Here is an 18,058-nt window from a genome sequence, read left to right on the forward strand (position 1 = left end):
AATGCACAAGACCAAACTAGGACTTTAATGCACAGTTCAGCTGTACTGCCTGATCAGGAATCTAACATTTCTTTAAAGGCCAAAATGGCAGCCTCCACAGCTCTGTAACGTCAAGCGTACTTTTAATGATCTTTTAAAGAGACACTGAAGCGAAAAAAAAATTATGATATTATGATTTGTATGTGTAGTACAGCTGAGAAATAAAACATTAAGATCAGATACATCAGTCTAATTGTTTCCAGTACAGGAAGAGTTGAGAAACTCCAGTTGTTATCTCTATGCAAACAAGCCATTAAGCTCTCCGACTAAGTTAGTCGTGGAGAGGCCTGTTATCTGACTTTTATTATCTCAACTGTAAGTGAACTGTTTACTTTTTCTCTGCTAGAGGAGAGGTCATTACTTCACAGACTGCTCTGAAAGACTCATTTTGAATGCTGAGTGTTGTGTAATCTGCACATATTATAGAATGATGCAATGTTAGAATAAACACTATATACCTGAAAATAAAAGTATGAGAATATTTTCTTTGCTGCTAATCTTCTAGAAATTATTCATAGTACACAACCAATTCATTATATCATATTTTTTTTTTTCGCTTCAGTGTCTCTTTAAGGGACACCTGAAGTGAGAGGTACACGGAGGCTGCCATATTTATTTCCTTTTAAACAATACCAGTTGCCTGGTTGTCCTGTTGATCTCTTTGGCTGCAGTAGTGGCTGAATCACACACCTGAAACAAGCATGCCGCTAATCCTGTCAGATTTGTCATAACATCTGATCTGCATGCTTGTTCAGGGTCTATGGCTTAAAGTACTAGAGGCATAGGAACAGCAGGGCTGCCAGGCAATTTGCATTGTTTAAAGGAAATAATAGTGTCAGCCTCCATATCCCTCTCACCTCAGGTGTCCTTTAAACCTAATGTAAAGAGATCTTGCCACAGATGAAAGCCAGTGGGAGAATTATCAGTTCTGGACAAAGTGAACCTTGAAATGTATGTACTGTCAAAGGACTTCTATAAAAGGGTCTGCAGCTAGATTGTTAAGAAACACAGTAATTATCAGTAAAAGTAGCTGCTTGAACAAGTGAACAGCAATCCTTTTAGCTACAATGAATTCTGATAAAGGTAAGGAGAAGAATTACCTGATATCCGGGTATTCCTGGCTCTCCCTGTGCCCCCATCCTTCCTGGAGACCCCTACAAAAGCAAAGAATCACTGGTCAATTCTTCAGTCCCTCAAGCGACTATTAAATGCAAGCCTGAAGTTCCCACTACTAATATAAACATTCATGTGTATTTAGATCTGAGGCCTCACAAGAGCTGTCAGGACTTCACAATCCTTGTTCTTTTCAGAGCAAAAATATCACAAATGTATTTAATGTACTATAAAGAGAAATCTTAGAGTCACCAGATTCTACACGGCTATATCACAGTTCGTACAAAGTGCATGGCACAGACAGCTGTGATATGCCATAACCAATGGCATCCAATTCGGAAGACATACCACTGTATGGTAAACTCTCTGACTGGCTGCTATAGAGAGCAGCAAATGCTTTTCAATGAATTATCCTCCATTCAGGCTCTCCTCAGCTAGACTGAAAGAGCCAATATCAGTGTGGCTGATGGCTGTGAAAGCCAAGTCCACATTTAAGCATTTAAGACTTTCTTGCCTGAAACAAACATCACAGATCATTTCAGATGGTAGTTTTGGAAACATCACCATATATACAACCTCTTCTATGGAGAGGAGGGGCTGGTGTGTGTGTGTTAGTGGTGGTGGTGGTGGTGGGGGAGGGGGGGGGGTTGGACCTGCAAGTTGCACCACAATGTGGGAATTTGCTTTGTAGTTCCAACAATGACAAGAGTTGGGAGAGAACAATTTGCCCAGGTATCTCTAGAGATGAAGACTTATTTCTGGTTGAACTCAATGGACTTGGATGCCTTTTTTCAACCCAAATAACTATGTGACTATGTCCTTGAGGGTCACCTGTGCCAACATTAGATTGTCAGCTGAGATGACCACAAATGATCATCTTGGCTGACAAGAAGTATGTACAAGGCTGAAGTGGTGAGAATTTTCTTTCTCAAGTGACTAAAGTCTGTGCCTAGTTCCTGCCAAGAACACCAAATGTTTGGAAGGTGTATTGTTCTACCCATTCACATCCTTATACAGTAGGTTGTGTGTCTTCTCATGAAATTGGTCCTAAAATGTGGTAGGGACGTCTTTAGACTTTAGACTAGCCCTGGTGTAAAACAGTATGTGATTAGTTTAACTCTCTTGGTAACGGGCTAACGGCCAACAGAAAATGTGCCAGTGCTGAATAAACATATCACAGTCTGGCTTTCAAATGAAGATGTCATTGTGGCTTGCCGATTACCAGGCTGGCTTCATGAAACCATGCAGATTGCAGAACACTTTCCATGGTGCTCCTAAGTGCTTCGGCATACACACTCCTACATAGTAGATGGTTGCAATTAAGCTTCTATGTGGCTGAAAGTTCCAGAGGATTACAAAGCAGTCTTGGCCCTACAGCATGTTTCAAAATACCCAAAACCATAGTTTCTGGTGCTGCAAACTCAGAGCTGATAGATTTTGCCATGGATTTGGCAAATTTAGGAGATGGAATTCCCCTTTTCTACATGCAATGTCCTTCCCGTGTAGAGCATTCTAGGCCATCGCCTATGTAATCTATACATCAATGCACACAGTTCTGGGATCCTGGATTCAGTGTTGGGTAGGACATGGAGTTTGCATGTATGTTCCTCCTGTGTTTGTGTGGGTTTCCTGTGGATACTAGTTCCCCCATAATCCACACATTTACTGTTATTCCATTATCTGGTAATGGTAAGGACATTAGAATGCGAGTCTCTCCGAGGAACAGTAAATTACAAAGGTTCAAAGTTCTCCAAAAAGCATTGTGTAAAATGACCTAGCAGGAAACCTCATAGGAAACAGTTCTCCAATCACAGCACCCTCTTACAGCACAAAGAGTTGTGATTGGCAGAATAATGTGGGCGTAGTTTACTACAACCTACTGGAAACCTAGCAGTTCAAAATGGTGCTGTCCACTCAATCACGTTAGCTAAATTCCCCTATAAGGTTTCCTGCTGGGTTCCCTAAAGTAGACTAGTGCCGCAATGCCTACTAAATTAACTGGTACATGACCAATCAAATTGCAGCTGACATATACTCCCATCATCAGCCCAGACTCCCAAGCCTTTCAAAGGAAACAAAATCTTCTTTCTTTTCTTTCAAACTGTTGCACTCCCTTGTGGCATCCAAATACTGGAATACCAAAATGGCTCACTGGTCCTCAGAGATAAGTGTTCATTCATACTACCTAAAATGATTATTTATCAAAATGTTACCAGCAGGAATTAAAACGACAGCCTCTCACACTCAAGCCCAAACACCTACTCAGGCAGTGATATTATCTGTCCACATGCATATTCAATGGCTGTATTAAAAAGGCTAAAATTGTCACAGTACATGAGGTGGAGCTTAACATCAAATGTTTGTTGCAAAGGATTCTGGGATCTGAAGTAATTTTTGCAAAGAGTGATGAATGTTGATATAATATGTCAACCGTGTACTTACTACAGGTCCAAGGGTGCCTCGACTCCCTTTAGGTCCTTGAGTTCCTGTGGGTCCTGTTTCGCCTGGTGGTCCTGTCTCGCCAAGATGTCCTTGGAAACCTTTGTTTCCCTGGGACACAGGTCATAGAATGGTCAAGGGATTGAAAAATGTTTTAAGCAAGCAACCTAATGTGTCTTCTAGGAAGAAGGCATGATGCACAAAATATAAACATCTGGCGTTACCTTGCGTCCTGGTTTCCCCTTTTCCCCTTGCTTTCCTGGCTTCCCTTCCGTTCCCTAGGAATCAAAGAACACAGTGTGTTAAGTTTTTAAACCTAGAAGCTAAAGTCTTGAGAAATCTGGGCTACTGAGGTAACAGCTCGTTTGTTATTCAAAATAAACAAACTAATTTGATACAGCAAGGCAACTAAGAACAGTCAATTCAGTAACTCTTGCACAATTTTGCTTACCCACTCATGGCACAAACATTATCTGTGTGGTAAGAAAAAAACTTTCAGATTACCACAGTTTTTCATTACTGAGCATTGTACTGGGACTGCTTTTAAGCAGAGTTGCTGTCGGCTGGACGACCAGATCTGTACATTTGGTAGTCACCACTAACATGGTCTTAAACACCCCTTTTACAGGCTAGTGGAACTCAGTGGAATGTGATGTCATCATATCAACCCTTTCACCACTAACATGGTCTCAAACACCCCTTTTACAGGCTAGTGGAAGCTTGACTGGCCAATTTTTCCACTTCCAAAATTTGTTGGCCCTCATACTATATGTAAGAGGAAAAGTCATCAGGCAATCAAAATTGGATGCGTTTACACACCACTAACATGGTCTCAAACATCCCTTTTCAGGCTAGTGGAATGTGATGTCATCATATCAACCCTTTCACCATTAACATGGTCTCAAACACCCCTTTTACAGGCTAGTGGAAGCTTATGGGCATCTAATTTTGACTGGCCAATTTTTCCACTTCCAAAATTTGTTGGCCCTCATACTATATGTAAGTGGAAAAGTCATCAGGCAATCAAAATTGGATGAGTTTACACACCTGACCTCTTTATCGTGTTTTTACGCCCCTGGAAACTTCACTTCAGCACCAGGGGCGTAAATACACGTACTTGTTTGTTAACTTGCAATTCCCGTTCGCCAGCTGCCGTTCAGTGATCGGTAAATGGGAACATTGTTCCCAAGCCTGATTGCAGTGCCTGTGATGAATGAAAAGCCGGTGTCACCGAGATGCCGACATTTCATTAACAACGTAAAAGTAAACACTACTTCTAAGTACTGTTTACAGTACTTGGCAAACCAGGGTAGCATCATCTTGTGGCCATAAAAGTAAAAATGCACCCCCATACCCTATTATATACAGAAATACATACATATTTATTATTTTGTAACCCCTTACATCCCTATACTATAGTTACCAAAATAAAACACTAGTAAAAAAAATAAAAAAATGACACCATTTAAAAACAAACAAACAAAAAAACAGTTACCTTATGGACTTTTTAATATGCATGTCATGAGGGTATATTACTGTTCATTTTGCAAATAAAGGCTTGTACTTTGTGATATAGTATTAAAATCACTAAACTGAAAAAAAAAATACACTTTTATTTCCAGGTAAAATATTGTTGCCATACATTGTAGTAGGGACACAATATAAATGTTGTAATAACCGGGCAAATTAAATGTGTGGGTTTTATCCACACCAGCACATTTTATTTTTAAAAGACTGAAAAATAATGATTTTTTTTCTTATTATTCCCTTTAAAATGCATATAAAATAAAACAATTCTTAGAAAAAAAGTACCACCCAAACCTAATTTGTAGTGAAAAAAAACCCAAAACAAAATATAGATTATTTCAGTGCGATAAGTAATAATAAAGTTATTGGCAAATGAATGGGAGGAGGGTGATGTGAAAATTGTTCTGGTTTTTAAGGGGAAAAATACGTGTGGTTAGGAAATGGTTAAAAGCACCGGTAATTTCTCAAAACTCCAAAATCGCTCAAAAAGCACTCTAGTGTGCCCCAGGCCTAAGATATATTCATGAAGTAAAATCAATTCCTTAAGTATCATCATTCCTGACAGTTTCCAGGAATCATTTGTCTGTTCATATGTGAGCCCTGCCAGATATGTTATAGAAGGCATACAGTGTATCTTGTATTGCAATCTGACTTCAGCTGGAGCTTGATTAGGACCAGAGTCATTGGAAGAACCCGGGCCGACTGAGCAAACCGCAGAACATTCCTTCCTGCAGACACAGAAGTGTCTCCATACAGTAAGCGGCGGCTTGTTCTGCAGCCCAATAGGCAGTGGGTAAGCATCAGGGCTGCAGGAAATTTGAAGGATTATCAAGGCAAAGCTGCTCCAAACGCTATACAGTTATGAGAAACATACTGTACTCTACCCTGTGTCGTCTGCGGCTGAGCGGAGTGGTGTGAGTGACAGCACAGCGCCATGTGATGTATTGACATGGACTGTGACACAGCACAATCCTCCAGCTACTGCTAGTACAAAACTGCACAGAGCTGCATTTTACTCGTCTGCCATCTCAGCCAAATGACTCTACCACAGAGCTGTGTTACATCGTTCTCTCCAACTCAAATACAATGTCATGTGATGCGGTTTGCTTAGCAAGCCCTGTGGTCTCTGCTAAAGACATGACTGGGATTTCTTTGCTGCTCTTGCTATGGCAACAAAGGAGAGTCTCATTTCGGGATACTGTCAGTCCTTCCTTCTCTGACCAAACAGAAAAGTGAAATTACTTGATAAAGGGTACATGGAGTGATGTCACTGTCATGGCATCACAACTTTACAAAAGTTCTAAATCTGCAGAGCTATTGGTGATACTGCCGCTGTAAATGTCTAAAGGGCCTGTAAGCTCAAATAACTGTTTTTGCCAAATTGGCAATTTTTTGTGTTTTGCTTGAAGAAGAACTGTAGTAAAAATAACAATGGATAAAATAGCTTTTTGTTTACAATATTCATTTATAGATTATTTAGTCAGTGTTTGCCCATTGCAAAATCTTTCCTCTCACTGATTTAAATTCTGAAATGTATCACTGGTGGTGACATCTTTAGTCCTGCCAGGTGATCTGTACGGAATGTTTGTTATTGAGAGTTCTATGCACAGAAGGAGATGTTGCTTGCTTGGCAGTTGGAAAAAGCTGTTATTTCCCACAATGCAACGAGGTTCACAAACAGCACAACAGGTGTGAGGTATATTTCCCTTCTTAGCCTGACACACTGAACATCCCTCAGCCAATCAGTGAGGAGCAGGAATGTGGGAAAGGAGATAACAAGCTTCCCTCTCCCAGTCAGTGTACCAAAATGGAGCCTGACTCCCCAGAAACACACCAGAAAGGAGCCAGACTGACAGACTGAGATAAGATTCATTACAGCATTATGGCTGTATATATTGGAATGCTTGCAATGCAGACTGCATGTAAACTACATAATAAACAAAGAGGAGTGGATAAAAGGAATTTGATTTTGTGGCTGACATTCTCGCTGTAAGAATAATGGGAACACTGCCTATATTTTTAGTTATTTTTTTTGCAACCGTCTCAATTAAGGATTGGTCAGAACAGAGTTCCTCTTAAATGCCTCGAGCTAATCAGTCCCCTACGCAGAACTGTTTGTTTTCTCTTTGTACTGTTAGAAGGTTTGAAGTAATTGGGAGTAAACAATTCTTAGAAAGCTGCTGCAGTCACTGATGCTTGCGCCAAGTGACAGATGTTTTCTGGCAGCAAGCAGGTAAATGATGAATGAAAGAGGACTTTGTGAATGATCCAGGTGGCGCATGCATGCACAAAGCACAAGGTGTGCGCTAGCCACGCCCCTCCAAGCACCCACATTTTTACATTCTGGCGCAGTCTGCTTGCAAAGGATGGGATTCCATAAGGCGGTCTTGGGTTTCTCACACACTCTAGGATGACTTTCCTGGAACTGATACCCAATCCCTGGCTTGTCCAGAGACCAAAAAATCACTCTGCAGAACTGCTGGAACTGAGCTGCGGACTCACTGCCAGTTGGCTCTGCTGCAGACAAAGCAGACAGCGCTTAACTCTGTGGCTGCCGGTTTTTCTCTGGTATACCTAGACACACAAGCCTGTAGATTTCTGATTACTGTAATAGTCGTCAGACTAGAATGGATGTACTAGAGCAGGGGTCTCAAACTCGCGGCCCGTGGGCAATTTGCGGCCCTCGATACAATATTTTGTGGCCCTCGCCGGCAAAAGCTTCCTTATAGTTCGCTTCAGTGCTGCCAAGTAATCCGCCGCATCCCCGCCGCTAAACGAGGGCTGCAGAGCCCCCAAATCGCTCGCGGGGCAATCCACCACCATTTCCTGGAAGGGGCAGAGTTTCAGCTTAAGCTCTGCCTATCCTGACATCAATCGCCGCACGGATCGCCGCCTCTCCCCGCCCCTCTCTGTGAAGGAAGAGTGAGAGGGGCGGGCAGAGGCGGCGATGCGCCGCGATTGTGAAATTCCTTATGCGGCCCAGCCTCATCCTGACTTTGCCTCCTGCGGCCCCCCAGGTAAATTGAGTTTGAGACCCCTGAACTAGAGCCTGCAAACAGATAGCCTGTTACGAGCTGCTAAGTTACTGTGTTGTATTTGTCCAAGCCCTATCCCAGCGCCATATTAATCTCTGCCATGCACTGAGGTGGACCAAAAGTCTGAAACAGGCTGTCTGCATGTGGGGATGTTGTGGCTCTGTAAAATGTAAATCTATAGGCTTGCTAAACATCAGTGGTTCTGGATGCAAGCCTGGCTTCAGGGGCATAAAGAGATAATTTGCATATTCAGTAGAGGTGAAGTTAACAGAGTTGTAGGTAACTGTGATCTTCATTGATTTTACCCCAGGAAACCTAATTAGATGTGTTAAAGCCGACCTGAACTCAGAACTTCCTCTCTGCTCTAAAAAATAAGCAACAGCATAATGACCTTTAAAGAAAAACATTTCTTTGTTAAAGAGGATACAAATCCTGCAATAAATCTGCAGTGTGTCTACTTCCCGATTTCATGGATGCAGACAGATTGTTAACATCCCGTGTTTACAAATTAGCTGTTCTGCCATGACAGTCAGCTGACACAGCTGAGAGATGAAATTACACTTGCGATTAGTCACAGATGAGGGGGAATTAGACAGGGCTAAACTTTCTAAATACCTACAGGATGCATTTCTCTCCGTTTTCTTTCTGCCCTGTGCAAGAGTTCGGGTCCACTTTAACATGAGGCTTATTCACAAGGCTAGCGACATGTCCTTTACTACGGAGGGGAGAGGAGGAACGACGCGCAGTTAATTATTGTTGCATGATCCGGCCATAAACAATTGGATTAGGTGATAAAATATGTGCACGAAGCATAAAGGGAATTCCAGCACATCAGTTGAACGATCGCACCTTGTATTCATTTCTGCAACTAAGCCCTACTTCAATGTCCCATTTTATAATGCAAATCGTTCATTAGCAACACACAGTGTGTGCATTTCATGTCTTTACTTTCTGCCTGACAGTGAACCCTACTGTAGTCATTGTTCCTAATGCTGGGAATACACTGCTCGATTCCGAGCCATAAAGATGGTTAGACATCTTCGATTGTTTTGCCACTCGATTCACCATTGACATTAATTGAGAAAAGATAAGAAAAACGAGCGGAAGATAAGAGAATCGAGCGGGCAAAACGACCGGGCGCAGGATCGAGCGCCAGAATATTCCCAGCATAACTCCAATCTACTTTTCAATCTAGCATTAACCCTATCCACATCCAATACCTTCACCCAACCCTCGTTTATCTGATAATTCTAAGCTAGCCCTAACCTACACCCCAAGTCCTCCTGGCCTTAACCTCCCATGAACTATCTAACCTCCTTTAATTTTGGATACCTATTCACATGGTATATAACAGAAGTGAGACAGTCTAAAGGTTCATACGAACATATAAAGGTTCATACGAACATATGATGAATGTCACCCGGGGGGGTCAGTACCTGATCCCTCAGGCGACATTGCAGGGCTGAGGCTGTACAGAGGCGTCGCTAGTGTGACACCACGTGGCGGAAAGGGTGATTGTGGATAACAAATCTTTCCGCCAGTCACTGGCCAAATCAGCCCCCCCCTGGCAGATCACTGATTGAGGTATCGGGGGACACTGTACACACGCTGAATTCTCAGCAGGGGCGGTTGTTATTGGCTATGCTACATCTAAAGTGTGTACAAAGCTTTATCGTATTGTACAATTTCTTTCATGCAGCTTGCATTAAATACAAGAATTGAATTTTAGCCCACAAAATACATTGCTTTTTGCACAAAATGAAATGCTTGCACTGGGCCTGTGTGATGTTATATTGGAGGCAAGTGTTGTCTTACTTTCCTTTATGAAATTTGACCTATGTTTTGGGACACATGCCTCGTATTATCTTACATTTATAGACTTGTCATTTGGAATTAGGTATTTAGTATTGTAAAGCCAATTTTTTGAGAGAACAGTCATCCTAACAGGACCTCTTAGACTGGAGACTTAAAAGTAGGGATGGGTCCATTATTTTCATATTGGCTTAGTTTGTGCTTGTCCTTATGCATCCTACATGTGTGAGTACCTCATTCTATGCAAAATGACAGAGAAAAAAGTCTGCCACATAACAAGAGCACCACTCAAAAATGCGTTCAAAGATATAACAATACTTATTACAAAAGGAAATGTATGAGTCAGGTATACTATATCTTCAGTTTCTGAAACAAAAAAATTAAATTACCCCTAAAAGGCCGTCCCACCTGCATGCCATCATACACTTACCTCCAGGGCACCCTGGGGGGCAATTCCCTCTCCCTTAAAAAAGCAGCTGAGAAAAGCTATGGAACTAGTGGGGTTGCATGGAATCCCCGACTGCCACTGCCTGCAATCCTAACCTTCCCCTGGGTACCCTCCGCGTCACGTAAGCACTTGCACCCTATGTGCACATGTTGCTCACTCCCCATGGTCACTTCTATACAGCAATTCTTTGATGCACGTTGTATTTATGATTGTATTCATTGCACCAGTATTGTATATTTGCTATAATTTGCACTATGCACTTTTTGGCATTGGCATGGTCACTCTTGTTTATATACATACACATGCTATATTGGCACTAGATATTCTGAACCCGTGTTTAGTTTTGGCCGCTCGTTGCATGAACCCTCCACACAGGCTTATAGTTGTAGGTATTTTTGATACTGATAACATTGATCCAACGCTGTGTTTACTATGATGTCATGCAGTAATTTTAATTGTTTTTAGAAGCTGAAGACATAGTATACCTGACATAAAAGTCCTTTTGTAATAAAGTATTGTTATATCTTTTAACACATTTTCGAGTGAAGCTATTTTTATGAGGCAAGCTTTTTTTCTCCCTCTCTTTGCATTGTATGTTATATTGCCCCATCACACTTGGGTTCATACCTCCCTTAGCAGGTTCAGATCATTTCTACTTGATCAAGTACCACCCACATTCTATGTCCAACAAGACCCACCAACACTATACCATACTGACTGTAGTTTGTAATGCAAAAAAATAAAAGCAAAGTTTTGTGGCACTAGATGCTTCTGAGGTGGACGAGCGGACCAGCAGCATGCTCTCAAAGGACATCCATTTAACTTGTGTGAGAAGAGGTAAAGGAGGAGCGGTTGCTTACAAGTCTGTTTATTTTCAGCCGGGTCAATGATACAGTCGGATGGGTGGGGGTGACAAATTGCAGCCTGAAACCAGTTTCGCAAGGACACTTGCTTCATCAGAGGCTGTGCCTTGCCTCTGACAAAGCAAGTGTTTTGGTGAAACTGCTGCCAGGCTGCAATTTTTCACCCCACCCAATACCACCGTATCATTGACCCGGCTGAAAATAAAGGGGCTTTTAAGCAACCGTGTCTCCTTTACCTCTTCTCACACAAGCTGATTCCAGTCTGTTCCTGCAAACCTTTTTTCCTTTCTTTAGAGCCTTGAAGACTTGTCCAAGCACCACACTGGATTCACATGTAGACTGAATACTTATGCAGTATCAGGTACCTTGTGCGCTCAACGCCTAATTTACTTGGAACTGCGGTGAACTGCTCTGTCACGGACTGTTGAGGTGAGATTGTGATTGGTCGAAGAACGATGCAGAAGATGTAAGGAATGGGAGAGGTTGGGCACAGCTGCTGAGAATCTGCTGCATGCCTGTTTAGACATTGTTGGTCCTGGAGGAAGACAGTATCCACATTGTGGTTTGTACACCCATCTACCATTAAATGTCTACAGTACACTAGGCCTTATGCCAGCTTTATGTCCAGCCGCGATATTTTGCTCAGTGTAAAGTGCTCCAGGGAAATATGTTGACTTTTATATGTAAACAAATCACGGCATTAACAGCTGCACATTCACCGGGGTCTGTGTGAAGTTTTCCCTCCGCATTCTTGGTGTCTGCATTAAATCACAGCGGACTGTAACATCTCTTAATAAACTGTGGGAGATTAGAAACAATTCCTGCGGCGAGAAGAGGTCAGATGACATCATGCAGGGCCTCACACTGCACATTTTTATGTTAAGAGAAAGACTTATAGGCGGATGGTCATCAGCTCTGTGTGCACTGTGGACATGGTGTATTTACGTTCATAAACACAAGTCACAAATGCAGAATTTACTGGGCCAAACCTCTGACCAGTAATGCCAAAGTCGTTGTACTTTCTGAATGATTGCCATTAAATGTTTACAGCCAATAGACCTCCTCAATCGTTGTCTAAATCACAATTGATTAGGAGTACCAAACACAGCCAAGGACAGCCATAGTGTCAGAGAGGAGTAAGCAGGGGAGGGGACAGTTTGATGACTACCACTATTTAAAGCAAACCTGAAGTGAAAGTAAACTTATGAGATAATGAATTGAATGTGTAGTACAGATAATTAATAGAACATTAGTAGCAAAGAAAATAGTTTCATATTTTTAATTCCAGTTATATAGCTTTTTTTTTTTTATATAACACTGCATCATACTGTCAGGCCCCCTTTCACACTGGCATGTTTTCATTGCATTACCCTTTTTTACCGCAGGGTAATTCTAAAGCAATGAAAAACTATGGGGCATTGCAGATCGGATGCGGTGCACTGCAGCAAAGCATCCAATCTGACGCGACGGCAACTGCATGTTATTGGCGAACATCCGCGGTGATGTGCAGCGACCAGGAGTCATGTAATTCAATGGAGCAGCAGATGTTTAAAAATGTTTAGCGTTTGTGTTGCGCGTAAGCATATTTTTTCAATACACTTTGGCGCAATTCCTATTTCCACCACAGGAAGCGAGAGCCTCACTTCAATTTTGATTGGCTGCCAAGATTCAAATAAAGGCTCATGACCGCAGATTACCAAAGGTAATTACAAAGCCTTATTTTCACGTTACGGTACAATCTTACGATCGCACCGCAATAAAAACGCTGGTATCTAGTGAGAAACTGGCTGCACAGTTGCAGATTTAAAACCACATTCTGTCTATTATGCTATAAAACAAAGAAGAAATAATGACCCTTTGAACTTTCCTGCACTAGACTCTTATCACAAGCTGTCTCTCACTGGTTTTTTGGCCTTTTAAGTGCTTCAGAAAACAGGACTGTACTCAAGACAGTTGGGTCGAATAGCTCAGAGAAGCTCTTTTGCATAGATAACGACTGAATATTATTTTTAAACTCTTCCTGTACTGGAAACAAACAAGACTTTTTTCTTTGTTACTAATATTCTATTTCTTAGTTGTACTACACATACAATTCATTATCTCATTAGTGTAATTTAGCACATATAGGTTTGCTTTAAAGCACATACAGAGAGGATCATTACCAGCACAATACCAATAAAAGAACGAATACTGCAGGTTGGAGGCGTGTCCCTGAGGGGCTTCTCTTGTCCAGGGACTTGGTGCAGTCACACCTCTATATCCAATCAAGGCACCAGAGGCCATGCGGTAAAATGGGCACCGCATAGACCGCCATGCGTCCACAGTGTAATTTGGGTGCCATCGGCAACAGATAAATACCGTAATAGGTGGTGCCAGTGTCTGATAAATAACTGCGGCACAGATAGGGGCGGAGGGAAGTATCTTGCACCTGAAGGTGGTGCTGATATCAGAGGAAATTGCAGCAGGGTGTAATTAAAATTTGACATGTGTAAATGAACCCATAGGAAAGCATGAGCCTGTTCTGCATGGCCATTGGTCCACTGCTGTCCACTCTGGAAACCTGCACAGCCATGGGTCTAGGGCAGGGGTCTCAAACTCAATTTACCGGGGGGCCGCAGGAGGCAAAGTCAGGATGAGGCTGGGCCGCATAAGGAATTTCACAATCGCGGTGCATCGCCGCCACTGCCCGCCCCTCTCACTCTTCCTTCACAGAGAGGGGCGGGGAGAGGCGGCGATCCATGCAGCGAATGACGTCAGGAGGGGCAGAGCTGAAGCTGAAAGCTCTGCCCCTTCCAGGAAATGCCGGCGGATTGCCCCCCGGGCAATTTGGGGGCTCTGCAGCCCTCGTTTAGCGGCGGGGATGCGGCAGATTACTTGGGAGCACTGAAGCGAACTATAAGGAAGCTTTTGCCAGCGAGGGCCACAAAATATTGTATCGAGGGCCGCAAATGGCCCGCGAGTTTGAGACCCCTGGTCTAGGGCATACGTGTCAAACTTCTGGCCCGCTGGCCAAATCTGGCCTTCAGAGCCATTAAATTTGGCCCTCAAGTGGTTTCCCCACTTTGCATTATGCTTGGCCCACTGTGGACCACCAGGGAAGCTATATTGATGGGGAAGCCCTAGAATACAAAGGAAGTCATATGAGGGAGGAAGAGAAAGCACTAAACACAAGGGACTTGTATATGGGAGGTTTGGGGGCCTCTAGACACCAGGGAAATGTATAGGGGAGAACCACTAGACACCAGGGAACTGTATAGACGTTGGAGGGGGGCCATTAGACACCTAGGAACTTTTATCAGGAAGGAAGGAGGCCAGTAGACATTGAGGTTGGCCTGCGATTAGGTCCCAGTGCACAATTTCAGCCCAGTTTGTATTTGAGTTTGACACACCTGATCTAGGGTGAACCGAGCCTCATACAGGGATCTGGGCATCAACATTTCACAAAATAATGTACACAATTTCTAATTATAATAGACTATTCAGTTTCAGCCCGGTCACATGAAAGCAATACTGTTCTATTTCTATGCTGGAGATACACTTCAACAACCTATAACAAGTGGAGCTCTCATCTGTTCCACTATTTTTTTGCTGCAAAAAAACCTGTCTCGATCTTTCAGCTGTATAGTTTGCAAGTACTGTTGTAGTTCTGTTTGCCCTTTAAAAGTCTGAGTTCATTTAGAAACATGAGGGTCCACTTATCATTTTTAAGATTTTCATCACCAGCCTGAGGAAAGGTTTCATAAATGGAAAAAACACAAATGGTACAACAGGAGGCTGCAGCCACCAGCTACGCCCAGATTTTCTACACGGCCTTCTGCCTGGCTTATCAGAGGTGCACATGCCAGCGTGGACTTCTCATCTAGGCCAGTCGGTGAAACACGGGCTGCCAGCGTAAAACAATACGTTCTACAAGCAGTACTGAACAGGAATAGCAAAGCTGTCAGAGAGCAGTTGCATTTTATGAAAGAAAGGGAATAGATGGCATACAGTGAAAATAATTTTCCTAATTCTGCATGTTCGTCAATTCTGAGATCTCACCCGAGGCAAACCATTCCATGCAGAGACAATGGTAGTGTGTTAGAGGAACTCCAGTGTAAATAATTAATACTTAATTTTTACAATAATTATGTATAAATGATTTAGTCAGTGTTTGCCCATTGTAAAATCTTTTAAATCCCTGATTTACATTCTGACATTTATTACAGGGTGACATTTTTACTGTGGGCAGGTGATGTAGCTGCTGCATGGTTTTTGGCAGTTGGAAACAGCTGTAAACAGCTATTTCCCACAATGCAGCAAGGTTCCCAGACAGGAAACTGCCAGGAGTACGTACTCAAGAGTTTTTTGTGGGAGGGGTTTCACCACAATATCAGCCATACAGCGCCCCCTGATGGTCTGTTTGTGAAAAGGAATAGATTTCCCATGTAAAAGGGGGTATCAGCTACTGATTGGGATAAAGTTCAATTCTTGGTCAGAGTTTCACTTTAAAGGGTACCGGAAGCAATATGTGACATGAGATAAGCATGTGTAAATACAGTACCAATTCTACCTAAAACTAGGCAGTGTTTTTTTTCTCACTGTAAGGGTTAATAATCCAGGGCTATAAAGAACAATTTCTCTGCAGTTGGATTTAGTTGGACTTAGGGATGTAACAATGGCCCCAGCTAAACCTGCCCTAAGGCCCAACTCCTCTCCCTCACGTACTCCCTTTAATTGTCAGGCAGAGTAAATGATGACAGTGCAACCCCGAAAACTGATCGGGAAGGAGAACAAGCAGTCTTTGCACTACGATTGGTGATATTTAAGTATTGAGCACTTTAATTGGACATTAGTGAAATATTGTTGATGCAATTTTATGCAAAAGGTATGCATGGACCCACAATATGAGTTGAACTTGTTTTTATAGTGATTTAGGTTGTTTTTAAATAGCCTGCGACACCCAGCCACCGCCCCTCCACCACCCCCTAGTGTTTGAAACCAAGCCTGACTCCAGTACATCTGTTTTATGGTCACTTGTCCCCAGTCTAAGCAGTGGATGTCTGCAGGTTGCACAGAGTGTGGGAATTGGCTTGACAGCGCTAAAGAATTTACTTGTATGACCAATCTCCAATGTGAATAGGAATCCTTTGGCAGATGACTTTTCTTTGCATGAGCACTTGTATCCCTCTATAAATGAGAGTAGAGCAGCAGAGCTTTACCTGTCTCAACACCAGGTCAGTCTACTCTGCTGTTTGGTAGCCTCTCCTTACAGCATACCCCTGCTCCGTACAGCTCATGACACGTCATGTGACATCGGGAGTTGCACGAAGGCGGATATAGGTAGTTTTTGGGTCACATGAGCCAACTACTCAGTTCACTACGAAATTCCTTTTACCGGTGTAACATAACACTAAAGGACGTGTTTCCATAGCAAGCATAGTGTTACAGCAGTCTAGTATGTGCTAAGTGGATTTAGATCATCCTGAACTCTTGCCAAGTTAAACTGCTATTTAATTTGCTGCAGTTAGGCATATGAATGGCTGCGTGGAGTGGATAGTGAGCTGGACATAGAGGGCCATGCTAGAGACATGCAGATGCTAGAGGAAGAAGGGGAGTGCAGGGAGGGGGGGGGGGGGGGGGGTCGGGAATCCAGCTGCTCTCAGATCTTATGCAATTCCACTACAGCTGTGTGGAGCCTCTGATGTCCCACTCAGATGTTACTTGTCTGTCAGCAATATGAGGCTTGATGAAACTTCATAGCATGGATCATCTATTGTCCCTAAAGCCCTTAATGGTAATCCAGATCTCCATTGAGAGTTGCAAGAGATCACACTCTTTACTTCATGACATTTATGGCTTCATAGTGAGATTCAAAGGGTCTGTGTCACCGCCATTCAACAAGGCAGAGGAAATGAAAGAATTATAGGGAGGAGGCATCAGGCAATAAAATATCTGACTGGATTTCATTTGGATGCGCCATTTGGCTTAGAAGTGTAAGATCACATAGACATTGGCTAACTATAGTGCGCAAAAAATTAAATAAAAATCAGCTTGTCAGAAAAGGCTACTTATGAACGTTAAAGCCTCAGTTCAGACTTCCATTTTGTTAAAACATAGAACAGTCAATTTGCAGTAATTAGCAGTACAGAGATATTTTGTGCATTGCACATTTGTACTTTATGCAATTAATTTAGTTTCTGGTGCTTTCATTTTGGTGCTAACTAAAAAAAAGTACCTGACTGGCGGAAAACAGTAGCTTCTTATTGCCTGTAGAGCACCACCCCCAGCACAGAGCAAAATCACCTGATCCAGACAAACTCCTGTGCAGTTGAGTGAGATGAATGCTTTGTGACCAGCACTGCAGCTACAGTTCCGCAGTTCCTCCCTGCTTAGTTTGTAGAAAAGCATTTAACCACTTCCCGACCGCCTAACGCACAGAGGCGGCCGGGAAGTGTGCCCTGCAAGGACCGGCTCACCCACAGAGGCGGCGGTCCTTGTAAGGGCATGGGCGGAGCGATCGCATCATCCGTGACGCGATCCTCCGCCGGCGCCTGCCGCCGCTCACCCGCCGCAACATCCCGCCGGCCATACGGAAGCGCCGGCGGGATGTTAACCCCGCGATCGCCGCATACAAAGTGTATAATACACTTTGTAATGTTTACAAAGTGTATTATACAGGCTGCCTCCTGCCCTGGTGGTCTCAGTGTCCGAGGGACCACCAGGGCAGGCTGCAGCCACCCTATGTCGCACCCAAGCACACTGATTCCCCCCCCCCTGCCCCAGATCGCCCACAGCACCCCTCA

The 18,058-nt window shown here is 43.1% G+C and overlaps 1 protein-coding gene across 6 annotated transcripts in view; it reads right to left on the reverse strand.

Moving 5' to 3' along the window:
* Window positions 1–18,058, reverse strand: part of COL27A1 (collagen type XXVII alpha 1 chain) — a 728,465-nt gene that overhangs the window by 103,959 nt on the left and 606,448 nt on the right. For all 6 annotated transcript variants that reach the window (XM_068248437.1, XM_068248438.1, XM_068248436.1 and 3 more), the window contains 3 exons: window positions 3,816–3,869; window positions 3,595–3,702; window positions 1,140–1,193 (listed from right to left, as the gene is read on the reverse strand). In XM_068248437.1, the coding sequence (XP_068104538.1) occupies window positions 1,140–1,193; window positions 3,595–3,702; window positions 3,816–3,869 (216 nt within the window). The remainder of the gene's footprint in view (window positions 1–1,139; window positions 1,194–3,594; window positions 3,703–3,815; window positions 3,870–18,058) is intronic.

The sequence above is a fragment of the Hyperolius riggenbachi genome, chromosome 8, assembly GCF_040937935.1.
Source record: "Hyperolius riggenbachi isolate aHypRig1 chromosome 8, aHypRig1.pri, whole genome shotgun sequence".
NCBI classification, from domain to species: Eukaryota; Metazoa; Chordata; class Amphibia; order Anura; family Hyperoliidae; genus Hyperolius; species Hyperolius riggenbachi.